Below are 19,155 nucleotides of genomic sequence, written 5' to 3' on the forward strand. Positions count from 1 at the left end.
CCTTCTCAAGTAACATTTCTATGGACTTAATGAGTAAATACTCTTAGGTACAATGAACATTAGACATTTTCTATAAAGTTATACATTTAAACATACCATTGTACCACATAGCCTATTTCTACACATTTATCAGGCTTATAAATTCTCTAATCTATTCCAGATACAATCACAAATTTCCAGAGCTCTAAAAAATTAGAATACTAAAACCTTCACTACCTCTTGTTCAGAAGGATTGGTCGATGATACACAAAAATCAAAGCCCATTATTTTCCAGGCTCCACTTTTATTCAAAATTATATTTTCAGGTGTAATATTTCCATGAACCATTTTCACACTGCTGTGCAAAAATGACAATCCTTCAGAAACCTGTAAATGGAAAACACAACGTTTTGACATTAAATAAAACTCTTTTTGATAATTATAATAAATATCTTATAAAAATCATATTTTCTGCTTCTCCCAATAAAAGATTTTTTGCATGTCAGGTAACAATTAAATTTCATCACAAATGCAAAAGTGTAGATATTCTCAGTTGCCAGGGCAATCTAAGGATTAGCAGGAAAAACCCAATTACAAAAACAGAATACAACTATTTATTTTCTTTCTATGCATATAAGCAAAAGAAAAGACAGTAATAAAAGCACTTTGTATCCAAATATATTCAGTTCCTGAGTTTGAAAAGTAGGAGAATCCTTGGTTTCTGAGTATCAAGAGATATCTTTGTCAGTTTGATTCTAATTCTTATATTTTTATATATTTATACTTAATATTGAATTAAGTTTTTCTGAATAGTAAATATTATGCTCAGTTTTCAAATATTAACTGATGTTCACTCATTCTCACAATGGATTAGTATTTAGTAATTATATATTTGTGCCTGACATTACCATGGAATTTGTTAACAAAAAATGAAGACTGGATTTCTGTCTCCAGGAGTAGATTTTGGCAAACCAACGCTCTTTAACTTCTAAGACCCCATTCTCCCAGGTTTTCCTCTAACTCCACTGGTTACCGCTTTTCAGTCTACTTTGCTGGTTTCTCCTCATCACCTCAACTTCTTGGACTCAATTTTTGGACCTCTGAATTTTCCATCTACTCTTTCTCAGTGTTCTCACAGCTTTAAATTCTAGTTGTATGTTGATATCTCTAGCTTAGGCCTCTGTTCAAAAGTCCAGACTTGGTTATCCGCCTGCTGCCTCAATTTCTCTCCCCTTGGCTGTTTTATAGCAACTCAATCTTAGAAGAACCCCAAAATGAGCTTCCTCTACAATACATTTTTACCCTCCTGCAGTCATTACCGTATCAGTTGATGGTCATTTCATTTTTCCAGTTGCTTGAGGCAAAATTCTTTGAGTTATCTTGCACTAGCCTGTAATTTTCTTATGTAGCAAATCCCAATACCTTCACTATCAAAATACACTTAGATTTTGGTCCTGTCTTATCATCTTCCCTACCCTGGACCATCATCATCTCTGGTCTGTATGACTGTAGTAGCCACCTACCTTGTCTCTCTGCTTCTATTTTCCTACCTATTTTAATTCTCAATATAACAGCTAGAGTAACTCTGCTAAAACATAACCCAGACCATGTCACTTTACTGATCAAAATCTTCAAATGCTTTTCCTTTTTCTCAAAGTAAAATCCCAAGAATTCTCTGGCTTCCAGGGCCTAACAAGACCTAACCACTCATTAGTTCTCTGATCTTATCTCCTACTACTCATCTTCTTACTCGCTCCTCCACCACTCCAGGCATTTCACTATTCCTTGAACATGACATTTGTGATTCTCTCTCAGGGACTTTGCACTTGATGTTCTCTCTGCCTAGGTCATACTTTCCTCAGGTGTCTATATGGGTTGCTTCCCCCCCACTCCAAGTCTTTACTCAACTGTGCCCTTTCAGTGTGATTTCTTGACTACCCCATTCAAAGATACAAGTCCCCTCTCCTCATCATCCAAATTATAACTTCCTCTCCCTTCCCTTTTTTCCTCCACAAGCACTTATCATAATCTAATGTACTATGTATTTACTTATTTTATTGTCTTTCTTCCCTGATGAGAATGTAAGTTCCAAAAGGCAAGAATTTGTGTCTGTCTTGTTTACTGCCATACTTTCAGCACCCAGAACCATGCCAGACTTATAGTTGTTCAGTAAACATTTGCTTAATGAATGAACAAATATGAGAATAAACTATCTAAAAAACCCTTATGGTTTACAACATGAAAGCAAGTCAACAGTAAAGAGGGTAAAGAGTACTATTTTATAAGATATCTGGATTCCCGTTCTCACTTCATCACTTACTAGCCTTGCAACTTTGAGCAAAGTTCTGAACCTGAGGTCCAAGCTGGTGAATTACTTCAAATGATGGCATATTAACTTCTTAATAAATGTGAGAAATTATATTAACTCCACACCACTCCCAACTTCCAACCCCTAAGTCAGTCATCAGGGCCTTTCTACCTTTGCATAATTTTACTTTGTACCTATAGTCCTTCTTATGATTTTTTGATTCAGACTTTTTAAAAAAATCTATAATTAACCGTTTTTTAACATGGAAGTACTGCTGTACACCAGAAATTAACATTGTAAACTGACTATACATTAATAAAAAATATATATATATAAAAAAAAGGCCCTAAATAGACATTTCTCCAAAAGAGATAAACAAATGGCCAACAACCACATGAAAAGATGCTCAAATTCACTAAGTATTATGGAAATGCAAATCAAAACCACAATGAGATACCATCTCACTCCCATTAGGATGGCTACTATCAAAAACCAAATAACAAATATTGCTGAGGACATGGAGAAATTAGAACACTTGTGCACTACTGGTTAAAATGTAAAATGGTGCAGCTGCTATAGAAAACAGTATGCTGGTTCCTCAAAAAACTAAAAATAGAATTATCATATGATCTAGCAATTCCACTTCCGGGTATATCCAAAAAAGAACTGAAAGCAGGATCTTGAAGAGGTATTTGCACACTCATGTTCACAGCAGTATTGCAATAAACAAGAGCTGGAAGCAACCCAAGTGTTCATCAACAAATGAATGAATGAATACAATGTAAATACATACAACAGAATATTATTCAGCCTTAAAAAGGAAAGAAATTCTGACACATGCTACAACATGCATGAACCTTGAAGACATTATGCTAAGTGAAATAAACCAGTCACAAAAAGAAAAATACTGTATGATTCCACTTACACGAGTAGTCAAATTCATAGAGATAGAAAGCAGAATGGTGGTTGCCAACGGCTTGGGGGCATGGGAGGTGGGGTGTAGGGAGTTACTGTTTAATGGGTACAGTTCCAGTTTTACAAGGTGAAAAGAGTTCTGAAGATGGATAGTAGTGATGGTTGTACAACAATGTAAATATTCTTAATTCCACAAAACTGTACACTTAAAAATGATTAGGATGACAAATTTTATGTTATGTGTATTTTGCCACAATTAGAAAATATATACTGTTAAGAGAATAAAATAAGCCTCAGACTGGGAGAGAATATTTGTAAGTCATGTATCTGACAAAGGACTTACACCCACAATGTATATTAAGAAATCTCAAAACTCAGTAATAGAAAACCCATTCAAACAATGAACAAAAGATCTGAACACTTAACCAAAAAAGATATTCAGATGGCAAAGAATCATACAAAAAGGTGTTCAACATCATTATTCATCAAAGAAATGCAAATTAAAACTCTGAGAGACCAGTGCACACCCATTAGAACAGCTAAAATTAAAAGGATCAACCATACCAAGTTTTACAAAAAGGTGAAAAAAATGGAACTTTTATATACTGCAATGGGAATATAATATAATACTTTTCCAGTATTACCATATGGAAAAGTTTGCCAGTTTCTTAAAAAGCAAAATATATACATACCATTTGATCTAGCCATTCCACTCCTAGGTATTTAACCAGGAGAAATGAAAGCATATGTCCATATAAAAACTTGTACACGAATATTCATAGTAGTTTTATTTGCAATATCCAAAAACTGGAAACAACCCAAATGATCATCAACAGGTAAATGGATAAGCAAACTGTGGTACAGCCATACAATAGACTACTACTCAGCAATAAAAAAAAAAAAATACTGATACACACAACAACATGAATAAATCTTAAAATAATTAGGTTGATTGAAAGAAGTCAGGCTCAAAAGAGTACATATTATACAATTTCATTTATAAAATTTTAGAAAATACAAACTGATTAATAGTGACAGCAGGTCATTGGTTTCCTGGGATGAGAGACAAAAGACAGCAAGGAGCAGGAGGAAAGAATTACAATGGGTATGAGGAAACTCTGGAGGGCCATGGATATATGTATTATTTTGACTGTGGTGATGGTTTCACTTATAAACTTATAAAACTGTATATTCTGAATATTTGAAGTTTATTATATGCCAATTAATTATACCTTAATAATGCTGTTAAAAATAATAAATAAAATGATCCCTGTCTCTCAAAACCAAAGAATCTACTGCATAAATTTACTCTATAAAGCTGAAGATGTTTTGGTAAGCAAGGGAAGAAATATCAGAAAAAGTGGAATGCACTTACAAACTGCAGTCACAGGTTTAAAAGTAAAAATACAAATAAAAAAAGAACCAACTCATCCACCAATCAACAAGTGCCCTTCCCCAAAGGTTGACGAATAAAAACACATACCTGAAGCAAACCATACTTAGTTTCTACATCATAAAGTTTATAATCCTTAATGTCTGGAGATACAGGGGAAGGTAGATTTTCCCAGTTACCCAAAACATTGGCTAAACTGGCAAAAACCGGTTCTGTACAAAATGCCAAGCAATCCCTGTTTTAAAAAAGAGAAAGAGTCATTTACTATTGTTTTTTCCCACATTATTAAAGTCAAATATAGATAAAATATCAGTGGTCTTATTTAACTATCAACAAGAAGGTAGACTATTTCAGATTTATTTTCAAAATTAATAAAACACACTTAAGACCAACAAAGCAAAGTCAGGAAGCTTTGTATATGAATCATACTGGACAGAACACTCAATTTTTCAAAATACATGTTAAAATAGTTGTTACACATTTTTTAAACTTAAAAAGTCAAAAAATAAAACATAATTTCAGTGGTGCTTTTTAAACAATTGATACTCTTTATGGAAAATCCAATGAATTAACTTAAAATATTGTAACATTATATCTACGACATTTTCCCTATTTCTAAGGGTATAATTTTCAGAACATGCTCAAAGGACCCTATAGATTTCCCACAGACACCTCTGGAACAAGAGGAGTCAGGAAAAGGGAAAGGGCATAGCTCAGGCTCCCCTGTAACTCCTTCAATCAGAGCAGCTTTGCCTTTATCTATTTTATCTATCATTTTTAAAGGTGTCACAACTTTCCAATTTTTAAAATTATTATTCTTTGATTACAAGAACGTTTAGAAATTCAGAAAGTGTTAAGATACTAACATTCAATAAGCCTTGTAGAGTAATGATCAAGAGCTCAAGGTCGGAATACCCAACTTCTAGTCCGAGCATCCCCATTCCTGGACTTGGTATCTTGGGACATCATGGCTCTGAGCCTTACTTTGCCCATTTGTAAAATGGTAATAAAAGACCACCCTAAAGTGCTACTGAGAAGATCAAATGTATGTAAAGTACAAAACACACTGACTAACAATGTAAGCTCAATAAATGCTTACTATTGCTATTACCAAGCGTTTGAGATTCAAGTCCTAACATTTTCTGTGTTTGGGCTTAGGCACTGGCAGTGAAGAACTATAAGGTAGTGTAGTCATATAAAGCTATACCAAGCCTCTGAGCCTGGACAGTAACTGTTTAATGGCAAATATGCCCTTTGTTGTTTCATCTATCAGCAGTACCTGAGTAACATTTCTCCCACTTTGAACCCATTTTTCAAATGAAAGCATATGCAGAAGATCAATATGCACAAGAGATGAAGACAAAGCTGCTTAGGTTGAGGGAGACAGTTACACTGTCCTGCCCGCTCAGTTATCATCAAGGATGATGATCTCGATATCCTGTTCTTTACTGTTACACTAAGCCCATTACCACAGTGGACATCAGGCTATTGCTCCAATACTCTTACATCTTCTCCACAGTTACCTATGATTCCCAGGACTCATTTATTTTAGCAACTCTTACTTTTTCCTTTCTGTCTTGACCCCAAAATCATCCTTGGTCATATCAATATTCATATGATTATTCTTCAAGCTTGAAGGCCTTTTTATCTTTCATGAATATTCATTCCCAGCATTATTACAAACAGTTACATACCAGAAGGGCTATATCCTCTCTCAAGGACCAGTTCCTTAACCCACAGCTATTGATGAGCCATTCACATCATACCCTTTTAACACCTCCACCTAATCTAGTTTCCCAGTATCTTTATTCAACAAATTTGAAGTATTCAGTCCTAATTATATTTGATTCCTTTCTTTCTCCCTCCTACTTCAATAATAAATTATCACCCGTACTACCCTTTTTTGAGCAAACCCTTAATAACCCTGTAGTAACCATCACAGATTTCCTTTACACTCTTGCTACATTATAAGCTGAAGGAAAAATAGAAAACCCAAATCTTTGTAAACTGATAGTCTAAAGTCACATAGTGTACATTAACCTTGTTCTTTTTATTTTTCAACATCCAAGAACATCCCTTCATAGCCCTTTTATTTACTCCTCATTCCATAGCACCCTTTACCAGCTACTCATCTGTTACCCACTTCCTACTTTAAAAAGTAAACTTCATTTAACATGAATGATCGCATTTCCCTAAGCTTAACCTCAGTATATTAGTGATTTAGCTATCCTCCTGAAGTCTCCTTTGAGTTCTCCTATGGGACTTTATTCACATAATGATGTCTTCTCTACTGAGTTCCTTTCTAGCTTCCAAATTGCCATCCTACTGAAACTGTTGAATATCACTAACAACATCTCACTAGTCAAGTGTAATGGATTCTTTTCAGTCCTTATTTTCTTTTCATTTGGTGGTCCCCAGTGTTATGGAGTCCTTTCTTTCCTCCTTCAGCTTCCATAACATGCAGCTGATTTTTCCCCTGCCACATGACATGATTCCTCTAGTTTCTTCCCCTGGCTCTTCTTTTCCCTCTACGTTCCAAGTTCTGTCCTAAGTACTCTGCCCTTTTGACTCATGCCCTTGAAATTCATTTTTTCCCCCATGGTTTTAATTACTGCCTCTACGTTACTCACCCCCACATACATAGTCAACTCTGACTTTCATCTGGATTACTTTTCTATAGCACATTTCTTTCGGATAATTCCATTGTCTACATTATTAAGTCATTAAAAAAAACGGAAGTTATTTTTTTCTTCCCTAATGTGTTACTATTTCTATCAATGTTATTGCAATTTTTAAACCTATCAATGAAAATGCCTTAATCTCTGAATTATCTCTCTTCATGAATGCCAATAAAGCCCTAGTTCTGTATTTAAACCACTATACAAGAAGCTGCAGAGACAGAGAAAAATATTAAACATTGGTACTTCTCCCTTCAAGAGACTTAAAATTTAAGGATTTTAAATTTTAAAATACAAGTTAAAATAACAAAGGTAGGTAGGCTTCTGATAGGTGACACTATAAACACTGACAGAAAATACTCCAGAGGAAATAGAACACACACATACAGTGTCAGGAAAGCTCAGGACAAGCATGGCAAACAAAACTTAGTCTGCTTTGAGACAGCAGGTTCATAATAGTGAGTGTTACCATAAGTGAAAACAACTAGTCTTTTTCTGGGTTTATGTATGCATAGAAGGGCAGTAAAATATTATGATGATAAGAGACATACATATAAGCATATTTCTGGGTAGGCATAGCTTGGGCCCAGGAATCAGGGTACCATAACTATGTGGCTTAAATAGTATCTCAAATTCTCAGTTCTTCTAGTAATTGTAAGAACTACATGAGTTAAACAAATGTAAGGTGTTTGGTACAGTTTTTCACATGGTAAATATTAGGTCTGTTTTTTTAGGTTGAAAGAAAAGATCTTGTGACTCTGGGGGAACTGGGTAAGTGATAGTGGGTTATTGAAGATTCTAAAGTAAGAACTATGTAGAAATCCAATAAACGAAATAGATAAAAGTTAAACTGTTCTGGTTGAAGAGAGATGGGAAGCTTGGAATCCTGCCAGCTAGGTTCCTCCACCTGTCTGTTTTTCCCCATCCCTAAAATTCTAGGGTCCACAGAACACAACTGGCAAACCATTTGGTAAGATCTTCTGAATTAAGAGAGGGGAATACAGTCGGCCAAGTAGGAAGGAAGGAATAAATTAGAGGTTATGAGTAATGAGGAAAAGGCTTATATTGCTAGAGTATCTAAGGAGTATTAAAAGCACAGCAGGCTTGGGGATCCAGTTTAGATTACAAAATCTACATTTCATTTTCTTGTCATTCTCAGCAACAGTTCCCAAGTTCATCTTGAAAAAAATAGATGGCAGAGTAACTGAGGATTATGGCCTTATATGCTGGACACAGTAAAAGGTTAAACCTCTAGAATAGTACTACCTGGAACACATATAAAAATAACCTCCAAATACTCAATCAATGAAATGGGGGCAAGAAACTCTGGCAAATTAACAACTACTTTCAGGCAGGGACTGCATTCTATACTTCATTTGCATCTTCCATTTTGACTACTGTAGTCTCAAGCATAGAATAAGCAAATACAGACTCATGGCAAATGTGAAGAAAACTTTCTTTAATATTTCAAAAAGAGACATACATAGAATATGCAAATAAATTTCAAAGAAATAACTAATCCATAAGAACTTAACACTCAAGTTTACAAGAACTTTTCACTGACATTATACTGTGTAGACAGATTTCAATTATAAAGTTATTTTAAACTATTTGTTTAGGATGTCTCTTATGTAATTTTTCATAAAAATTTACCTGGATTCTTCTAAAGGATGCTGGACAGTAAGAAGTCGAGGGTGTCGTAGTCGAGTTAACTGCTGGACTCCTCTTTTTAGAGAATCAATGATTTGATCCTTTTCAAATTTTTGATATTTGTCAATCAGCTTTTTATCAAAGACAAAAACAGCCACTTCCTAGTAAAAGAATTGTGCAACAAATTTTAATCAGGAATATATAAAAAAAAATTTTATTTCAATGTCACATCAGTCTACAAATAGAAATAACTAAAAACTAAAGTTATGCAAATTTTAACACCACCGTGGTACTTTTCTGATATCAAAAAGTTGGTTTCTTTTTTTTCTTATATTCTTCTTTTAATTGTTTTTGGGGGAGGGGTAATTAGGGTTTTTTTATTTATTTGTAGAGGAAGTACTGGGGATTGAACCCAGGATTTTGTGCATGCTAAGTATGCACTCTACCACTTGAGCTATACCTTACCCCCCCAAAGCTGGTTTCTTCATTATTACTAAATCTAAATATTTTTAAAGGTATGAGACTCAGAGCCCTCACCTAAGGAGAACATAGGAAAATCTCCATCTTTAAATTCTGGAATTAGAGATACACACAAACTGTGTGGAATGTATAGTCTCTTACATAGTAGTAATCACTTACTTAACCAGAATTCAAATAAAAGCTAAAATGTTAAAAAATTCAAAATGCTATTCATAATGATAATCCTGAATTATACTACAAAATCCTAAAATGCTTTTTGAAAGAAACGTTGTTTATGTTAGGGAGTGCTTATTTATACAAATATCCAATTTGTAAGCATCTTTTACATATGACTAACCTTCTCTGTCTCTTTCCATGCTATCCCCATCTTGTTATGGGCAGTAACTGTGAATAGTTACCAGTACATGAAGCTGCTTCCCCTGAGATCAGTCACAGCTTATTTTATAATACTAAAAGCACACAACCTCCATAGCCATCTTCTTCCTTTCATTCTCTCTCGGATACCCAAAGAAAAACAGTTCCCATCGTTACCCAATCTTAACAAATCAGTCAAAAAATAGCCATATCAAGGCTAATATACTACGACCGTACAATGCATCAGTGGTGTTAGATCTTCATCATAAATGCAAAGAAAACTGATAAAGCTGTAAGTAAAATTAGCAAAGAGTCAATGGTGGCCCTCCAAAATTCTCTGAAAGATTTTGAATGACTCAGAATTTCTATGAGAGTCTCTTTCAAAAGCCTACAATTAAACCTACTGCTACTCATCTTTGAGTTGATATCAAGATAGTATCTTTCCATTCTATTGCTGTTCTCTAATTATTTTTGCTACATTATGATTATTGCCTTCACAAGTTAGCCTGGCAAACTAATAACCTATTAGAGATTCACAGCAGAATTCCAAATCAATAAATTTCTCAAAACACAGCTTGTTTTAAGTCGGAGGCTCCTTGTATGTATATAAATGAATTAAGGATTTTAGAAGATTGAGTCTCTGACAAGTTATAACATAAAGGGACTATTTAGTAACTCAAATTGAACGTCCCATTCCCCAAACGTTTGTGTACTTCTACGAATTATTCCATTCCTCACAGGCACCCATCAGACAAGTTATTATCCTCACTTCACAGATGAGGACACTATGGAAAAGATAAATGTATTACTAAGACCTCACAATTGGTAAGATGAAGAATGAAGATCTAAATTCAGTCAGTCTAACTCTAGGGGTCATAACCTTAGCCAAAACCATGCTGTCTTCCAGAAATAACAGAGCCAGTAAATAAGGAGATCCAGTAAAACATGACATATGCCTCCAGGAAAACACCTATTTGAGTGAGGACTTTAAACAGCACTCACGTGTACCTACATAATCTTAGCTGTTTTGATCATTTTGAGCTAAGAGTGTTATGTAATATTAATCTGAACTAAAAACAAATGACCTACAAGCTCAATTTCTATCTCATTATTCATGTGTACAATCTTATTTTAGTAAAGTGTTCTAACACATTTTATAAATGCATCTAATTTAAATGTGTTTATTTTTTCGAGATGCTTTAAGTCTTTAAAAAAAAGATATGTGGAATGACTTCTCATTTCCTATAGTTTCAACACTCTGAAGGAAGAACACTACAGTTCATGAAGAAAAAGAAACAACACAGTCTCTATCTTGGACACTCATTTATTGTTTTAGGTCAAAAATGAGAGATTCCTTTGTGGATCAGAATAGGTTATCAATTATCTTAAAAATATTTTCTCTTTGTTCCAATCAGTTAATTAAAAGTAAACAATGTCAACAAAGTAGTGACTAATTAACTAATGTTTAGGCCTCATACTGACCTCCTAAAAGAAAATTCTTAGCCTGTACCTCAAAATCTTTCATCTGAACAGACTATCATCTAATTTCTAACTTATGTCTTTCTTCTGCTATGTCACTATACTACCCACTTTGCTAACACATTATCAGTTGTATAAAAATCCTATCCATATATACCTTTTATGTATTACAAGTTTTTTGAAGAAACTATGCCTTAAGTGTGTCTGTACCCACCAAAGGATCTATATCTAAAAGACACTTAGATGTTTATTGCCTATTGGTGGTCAATAAAGATAAGCAATTACTAGAAGCATTTCATTGTCATGTTGATTTAAAATCTTCTTCAACTTTTCATTAGGAAAATTCTCAAATATACAAAAAAGATGAGGTAGTGCAATCATCTAATACATCTTCCACTAAAGATTCAACAGCTGTTAACTCTAAAATTTGAGGCTCTTTTTAATATAAAAATTACTAAAACAGATGTACACAATATTTGGCACACTACTGTTTATCGACATCATATTCTTTAAAATACACTGGCAAAAAGAATTACCCATAAATAAAATAATATTAAAAAATAATAAAATAAATAATGAAAAAATATTTTTTTCTCAATAGCATATCTTTAAACAACAAAGGCTATGAAATAAATGTTTTTCTAAAAATTAATATTTGTCATTGTGGAGGCTGTGTCTTTTGATCTAGATCTAATTTCTAAATTTTAAAAGCTACTTTGCTTACTACAACTACGAAGTTGAACTCTTGCTGAAAACAAGATAGTTCAAGTAATAAAATCTGAGTTAATATATACCAATGTGGAGGGAGGGTATAGTTCAGTGGTGGAGTGTGTGCTTAGCATGCTCAAGGTCCTGGTTCAATCCCCAGTACTGCCATAAACAAACAAACAAACAAACAAACAAACATAACTACTCCCCAAATTCAAATTTTGTACACACACACACACACACATACACACACTAATGTGTCTAGGATTTCCTAAGAGCAGTCATGAACTCCACTAACATATTCTTCAGAGCCACCAGAGATGGTTTTTGAAATAGATGTTCCCTGAAATCTCTATTTTATGATCTTTCCTGATTGGCCAGTGGTGACTGTCAAGCACCATATTCTTCACTTTTGATGTGACTTTGGGGACAATGTCCCTTTCTCAGAACAATAAAATAAAAACTAAATTTTTATTTAGATTAAGATAAGTTGATTTTTGAGATGACTGAGAGAAACAAGATATACCCCTTAAAATTACAGGAGATAGTCTATGATCATTTTTTATCTAGGCAATTTGACTACACATTCAACTTTGCACAATGATTTCCTTTACTTTAAAATCTTTAATTTCTTACAATTTACCGATTTATAATAATTTAATCATGCCTTTGTCTACACAATATTCATAAGTCTCATCCATGATCACTGGCATCTGGATAACATAATGTAAATTTTGCAATAAGGGACTGTGTCCAAGCCTACATTTAGTAGAGCAGATAAATACGAAGTTAAATTTTTATTGCATAATTTTTTAGAATCAATCTTCCTTATCCTCATTTAACTGGAGGTGTTATGAAGCTTATGAAGCAGTCAGAGCAGGAGAAACAGGCTAACAAATAAAACTTTTAGGCCAAAATGAGACTGAAGTTGCCTTATTTTTTAAAAAAGGGTCCATCCCAAAACTGGATAAAAAAGATCATAATAAATGTGGGACACTAGAAGACTCTTAATAAATGTTAAGTTAAATCCATTTTGAAGAGCAGTCACCTGGCAACACAGAATCTTGTGTCAAGATAAACAGAAATGCTTAATAAATAAATGCTTGAACAGCCCGAGAACTAGGCAAAATTTTACACATAAACATACATAGATATTTTTAAAGACATCTTCTTCCAAAAATAAATCCCTTGGCTTGATATAGGAGAGCTGAAAGAAATTTTAAAAAGTTGAATTATTCTTCAACTTGAAAAGAAGGAGAAGTAAGGTACACAGGTGGGACAGGAACTACTTATGTAGTGTTTTTATTACAGATTATTTAAATGTATTAGCGGCTTTTATAGTTAAAAGTAGTACCATCTAATAGATAAGATGATGGCATTTCAATTTTTAAATCACACACACACACACACAAACACACATATATGAAGCAAACATTTTTCACTTACATACATATAGTTTGGTCAAAAAGATTTCCCTTTAGTGACATTTAAATAAAGTATAATTAAAAATTAGAAAAGCTTACTGAAATCTAATCAAGGTCATTTGTCTCAGAAATCTCTCTTAAATAAATATTCTTTAAAAAGGAAATAAGGATATATTTCAAAAGAGTTCATACGTATAGGTAACAATTTTAATCCTAAATATGCTACTTTATAAAAAGACTAAGTTACAGAGCTGTGACAAAGACACAGCAGTAGGAATTCAATGCCTAGCAATTATCTACCAAACATTACAAAAATTCAGGAGGTAGGGGAGCAGGAAATATTTCACTGAATTTTCAAAAATTCAATAGGCCCTCTGCTCAGAAAGTCTAAAATTAAAAAGACTAACTATAAACAGGTTTGGCAGGGATATACAGAAACTATAACTGCTGGTGGATGTGTACACTGGTACAGGCACTCTGGGAAACTTTTTGGCACTGAATACATACATTATTACCTAGTAATTCTATATTCAGGTATTGTGCCATATATGCCAAGAGCACACAACAATGTTCATTGCAGTACTCTATGTATCAATGAAAAGTAAAACTGCTATGTTCAACAACACAGATGCATCTCATGAACATAAATGTAAGAAAAAGGAGCCAAACACAAAACTGCATGCCATGGTTTCACTTAAATAAAGTTTGAAAATAGCAGGCAAGAGTGTTCTGAAATGTCAGAGGACAGAACAGCAGTTACTCCTGGGGACAGGGGTTGAGGTTGGAGTTGGGGCAGGTAACGACTGCAAAAGGACATGAGTCTCTTGACAAGAGCAATGTTTTCTTGATCTGGATGTTGGTTAACAGCGGTGTTCACTGTGAACATTTAAATAGCTGCCCATTCACAATCTGTGCATTATTCCATACCTAAGTTCATAAGAATAAGTTTATATTTAAAAAACTAAATAGGAACTTAAATTCCCTAAATATCACTTGGAAATGTTTCATAGCACCTCTACTGAGATCCTAGAAAGAATAATGGTTAGGAACTAAGAGCTGCTTCTAAATGAACACTCAAAAAGGAAACTATATAGTACTTAAGCCTAAATAGTAGCTTCAAGTGTCAATAAGCTATAATTAAAGATCTATCCATTTCAACATGTTTACATATTGTATTTGGTGAAGTTTATCCAAACAATAATTTTTTAAAATCTTCATGGCTTATTTTGTATACAAAACTGGCCTAAAAACTATTTTACTACAAAATATCAACTATACACTTGTCTTGAAGACTCTCAGGAATTCTTAATTTCACTTTCAAAAATTATTCACTATAAGGTGGTTCTTCAATGAACATCTTTCAAAAACAGTAAAAACCAACAAAAAATGGTTTTTGGAAGCATAAAGTCAGAATAATAAGACAGATGTCCAATCAGGTACAATGAAGGTACAAGTAACTTTTTATTTACTAATTCTTTTTCTTTATTTGGCTGCATTTCAGGTTTCATAAATATGTACTTTTCCCCATCAGTTTTGTAGGTGCTATTATTACTATATTCTTCTCAGAGGACTTCAAATATTTAGGTTAAAAAGTTAGTTTAGTTGCACATGCTCTGAAAATTCATACTGTACTAATGTGAACCTGAAATAACCCTAGGAAAAAATACATAGATAACCTTTAAAGGAGTATGCAAATCCTGAAAATACTACTTCATACGAGGATTCTTTTAATCTGAAAATATTATTGTTTTATTGGTTTTTGGGAGACAATGTTATATTATTACACTTTTCTTGAAGATCATGTAAAAAAAGTAAAATGTGAAATAGGGGGAAAGAACAAGATGTAAACTTTAAATGCAATGGTTTAAATATCATGGTACTTATTTCACTGTCATATAGCAATAGACAACACTTTCATATTTTTAACTATTAAAACTATGAGACTCTCCTAGCCCAAAGTCTTTTACCCGGTAGTTACCTCAAAGTCAAACTTACGATTATATACTCTGCTTATAAAACACAACTGCAATCAAGTACACTGTATGTTAAATCAAAATAGGCTGAGAGGGTAAGAAAAATGCCTTCGGTTTCAATATTCCTTTAAGGGGAAAAAAAAGGACTAAGAAGAGTATCCTTTTTCATTATTTTCCTCCCACTTTCTCTAAGATCAGTACTGTCCAACAGAACTTTCTATTATCGTATCTGCATTGTCCAATATGGTAATACTAGGCATATGTGGCTATGGAGCATTTGAAATGTGACTAGTACAAGGAAGGAAATGAATTACACTTATTTAATTTTAATTAATTGAAAAAGCCATATATATGTAGCTTGTGGCTACCATATTGGATAAGTATAGCTGTAAATTATGTATTTTCTGATTACCTTTTAATAAAATGAGGCTATTGAAAAAAGAATTAAAACTTCTCAATTAAGGGAGAAATTAAAATGAGGCTTCAATGCCAAACTGGTTAGAGACTTAGCTATTCCTTAAGGAATTAAGAAATAATTCCAGCAGTCCAGAAAGGATTCTCAGAGTTCAGACCCCTAAGGCTTGAAAGAGGCAAAGAAAGAAAATTCAAAACCATATCCACAGAAAGCACTGATATTCTAAAACTATCTTTTTTTACCTTGCAATAAATTCAACGGAAAAAAGGACTATAGTAAAGTTTCATAAGAGAATTCAGTTCTGACAGTCAGCAGTTGAGAACTGTTGTATTGTTGTGCAATATCTAACCATTTATCTGTTATTTGTGCCTTGTTCTCATGTTCTATGAGCAACAATGGAAGCTCCAACATAACCAGAGGATTTCAGCATATGAGGTACTGATATAAACACAAACAGCTAGAATTCTTTTGGTTAAGTACAAAGACAGTATTATGTCATCACATTCTTAATAAACTATAAAAATTTCACGTTCTTTCAATTTTTCCTTGATATACTTCATTTTAAAAGCAATGTAGGCTAGTTTTGGAGGCCGGTCATTTATATAACTTTATGACATCATTAATAGCTTTTAAAGTAATCAATACTCAAGAAACCATTTACTTTTGGGATGAGCTCCTGGTGAAAGAGAAAATATTCAAAAATGACAAATCAATCAGTATTTATGACACAGATCAACTCTGGACTTAAAGACTTCCAACCAAATGGCAATAAAAACAAGATGTACAGGTCAGGTACAAACCACATACAAACAATTTATCACAGGACCAAGATTCCTCCTTCAAAAGAGGATAACCAATGCCAATATTTATTTGGGAAATAAATCAATTTTAGAAAAGTCTCAATGCATACCCACAACTGTACAATTTTGATAGTCATTGGAAAACATGTGTAATAAATCTGCATGTTTCACTTGCATGACAGTAAAAGTACTTTTGAAAACTGTGGCTTTTCTTTTTAAAGAATGTATTTCTACAGAGGTTTTAAACCTGGAGATTTTTCAATTCTTTAACAATTTCAACAGAAAGTTGTTAGTAAAATTTAACACTAACAATCCTCCACATTTCTAAGAACCATCTGTCAGTCTCTTAGGTCAAATAAAAAAATAAAAATACAACTCATTCAAAATACTCTTCAATGAACAGTTAGTTTTCAAATAACTTTTAAATCAATATACCCCAAAATATTCCCACAAATGCATCCCGTTCTGATGGTAAAAAATATCAGGGTAATAAACATAAAAAATTACAGAAGTCCATTTTCTGGAAGGCAATAGAATAAAAGAGGGAATAAGGATGCACTAAAACATGAATGCATTTAATGTTAGAAAAATTTAACTTGGTATTTTGCCATAATGTATTAATAAAGATGAAAAGGAACATGGTAATTTTTATTCTAAAACACATTGCTGAATATTAAAATCTAATATACTCATTTGTTCAACCGATATGTTTATGTTATTAAGTAAACAAAATTAAACTAGAAGATGAGATGATATGTCAAACAATGGATTTGTAACCAGCACATTCAAGGGCATGTTTAAAAGCATTTCTTTTTGTATGACTTCATTACATGAAATGAGTCCTAGAGAACTCATTACTTTTGGCATTTCTTAACATAAAAATGCATACATGCACATTATGGTACTTATTAGCATGTGTGTTTTTCCAATTGACTCTAAATTAAAGCTTACCTGCTTGGTTGACTTTTTTGTGCCATTAAAGATCTTCCAAGCTAGCCCATTGCCACCACTGGCAATGTGTCGACCAACATCGAATTCTCTAGTGACAGGATTTCCCATCACAGCACTAGTGACATCAGCTGTTACTTTTGTAACAGTACTCTTCAACTTATTAAGCATGGACTCCATGGCTGCAATCCTGGATAGTTACAGTAACCTAAAACATAGGAGGATAGGAGAGCACTGACCATTTGTCTTTACTTTTAAAGCAATTATTGTTTAATCTGAAAGCTTAATATACCCCAAACAATGATCAAAACAACCCTACAGACATAAAAGCTACATGTTGGTTTTGCCTTCAGAGAACACAATATACTTGAGTACAAATTTAAGTCTAGGAACCAAGCTGCTCCTTTCAACCTCAATTGTCACAGACCAGTAAGAGAAAAGGCATATTCATATTTGACATGGACATGAATGTTGTTCAACTGTATAACATAGACCCCTTAAGACATAAAATGGCATAGAGTGTATGAATCTTTCTTCACACTAAAAACTACTATATAAAACCTGAAAGAAGCTAATGTTATACTAAGCAATAAATTTTGTATTTTATTAAAGTTTTGTTCACTATTGAAATAATTACTGTTGAACTATGAAATCATTTAAGAATATTTTCTAAAAGAAAAGCATTGGTGGCAAAAGGACAAGAAAACATGGACAAGCAGTAAGTCATAAAATATTTTTTTAAATTTTACACACTCCTGGTGATGCTGGAGGAACAAACACTAAATCTACCCTCTCACTTTGAGCAACTGGAAGCTGGACAAAACATATGAAACAAACATTTTCAGATACTGAACAGGCAGCATAGGCATGTGATTCCAGTGAGAAAGCAAATTAACAAGGTGAACCCTAGGGTTGCCCAGCTTTCTGCACAGAGGCACACTGCAGATTAGAGTAGAAAACAGAATTCCAAGCAGCAGTCTAACTCAATTAAGCAGCTGAGGAAACAAATTGGAATTCAATGATACTGATGTGGCTGGGAGTTCTGGGACTTAAATTTCAAAGACAAGGGGGGAGAAAAGGGAAAAAAATTTTTTAAAGAAAGTGAAAAACAGAAAAGGGAATAATGCCAGAAAGAGCTCCAAAAGTTTGCACTGGGATCCCCCTGATGCTCTATTGAATACTAAGATGCACGTACATGGTATGAAACTTCATCAGGTGAGGCAAGGACCAACTAGAGAGCTGTGAGCTGCATAGTTGCAGAGTTCACACAGGGCTGCAAATCTTTTAATTTTTCAACAGCTAGAGTGGAGAGTCCTCGTTGATCATTGAAGGCATTCAGCAGAAACCCAGAAAGACCATGTATTAGTGGTAGGATAAACCATTCTTAAAAGTACTCTAAACCTGCCTTAGCACACTAAAAAGCTAGCCTCAAATGATCAAACTAATCACATATTACTTAACAACCTACCTGTGTGAAACTGAATACACAAAGGAAGGAAAAATTCAGATACTAAATGAGATAACATTTACAATGTTCAGCATGCAATCAAGCAATAATTATCAGCATGCAAAGAAGCAAGAAAATGTAATCATAACCAAGATCAAAATCAGTCAACAAAAACAGACTCCAAAATGACAGATTATAGAATTA

At 33.5% G+C, this 19,155-nt stretch overlaps 1 protein-coding gene across 4 annotated transcripts in view; it reads right to left on the reverse strand.

Moving 5' to 3' along the window:
• SCYL2 (SCY1 like pseudokinase 2) overlaps positions 1-19,155 on the reverse strand; it is a 55,747-nt gene that overhangs the window by 24,577 nt on the left and 12,015 nt on the right. For all 4 annotated transcript variants that reach the window (XM_006214364.4, XM_006214365.4, XM_072973184.1 and 1 more), the window contains exons 2-5: positions 17,508-17,712; positions 8,927-9,084; positions 4,686-4,830; positions 217-366 (exon numbers count right to left, since the gene is read on the reverse strand). In XM_006214364.4, the coding sequence (XP_006214426.1) occupies positions 217-366; positions 4,686-4,830; positions 8,927-9,084; positions 17,508-17,684 (630 nt within the window). In that variant the 5' untranslated portion in view covers positions 17,685-17,712. The remainder of the gene's footprint in view (positions 1-216; positions 367-4,685; positions 4,831-8,926; positions 9,085-17,507; positions 17,713-19,155) is intronic.

This window comes from Vicugna pacos, chromosome 12, assembly GCF_048564905.1.
Source record: "Vicugna pacos chromosome 12, VicPac4, whole genome shotgun sequence".
Lineage (NCBI taxonomy): Eukaryota > Metazoa > Chordata > Mammalia > Artiodactyla > Camelidae > Vicugna > Vicugna pacos.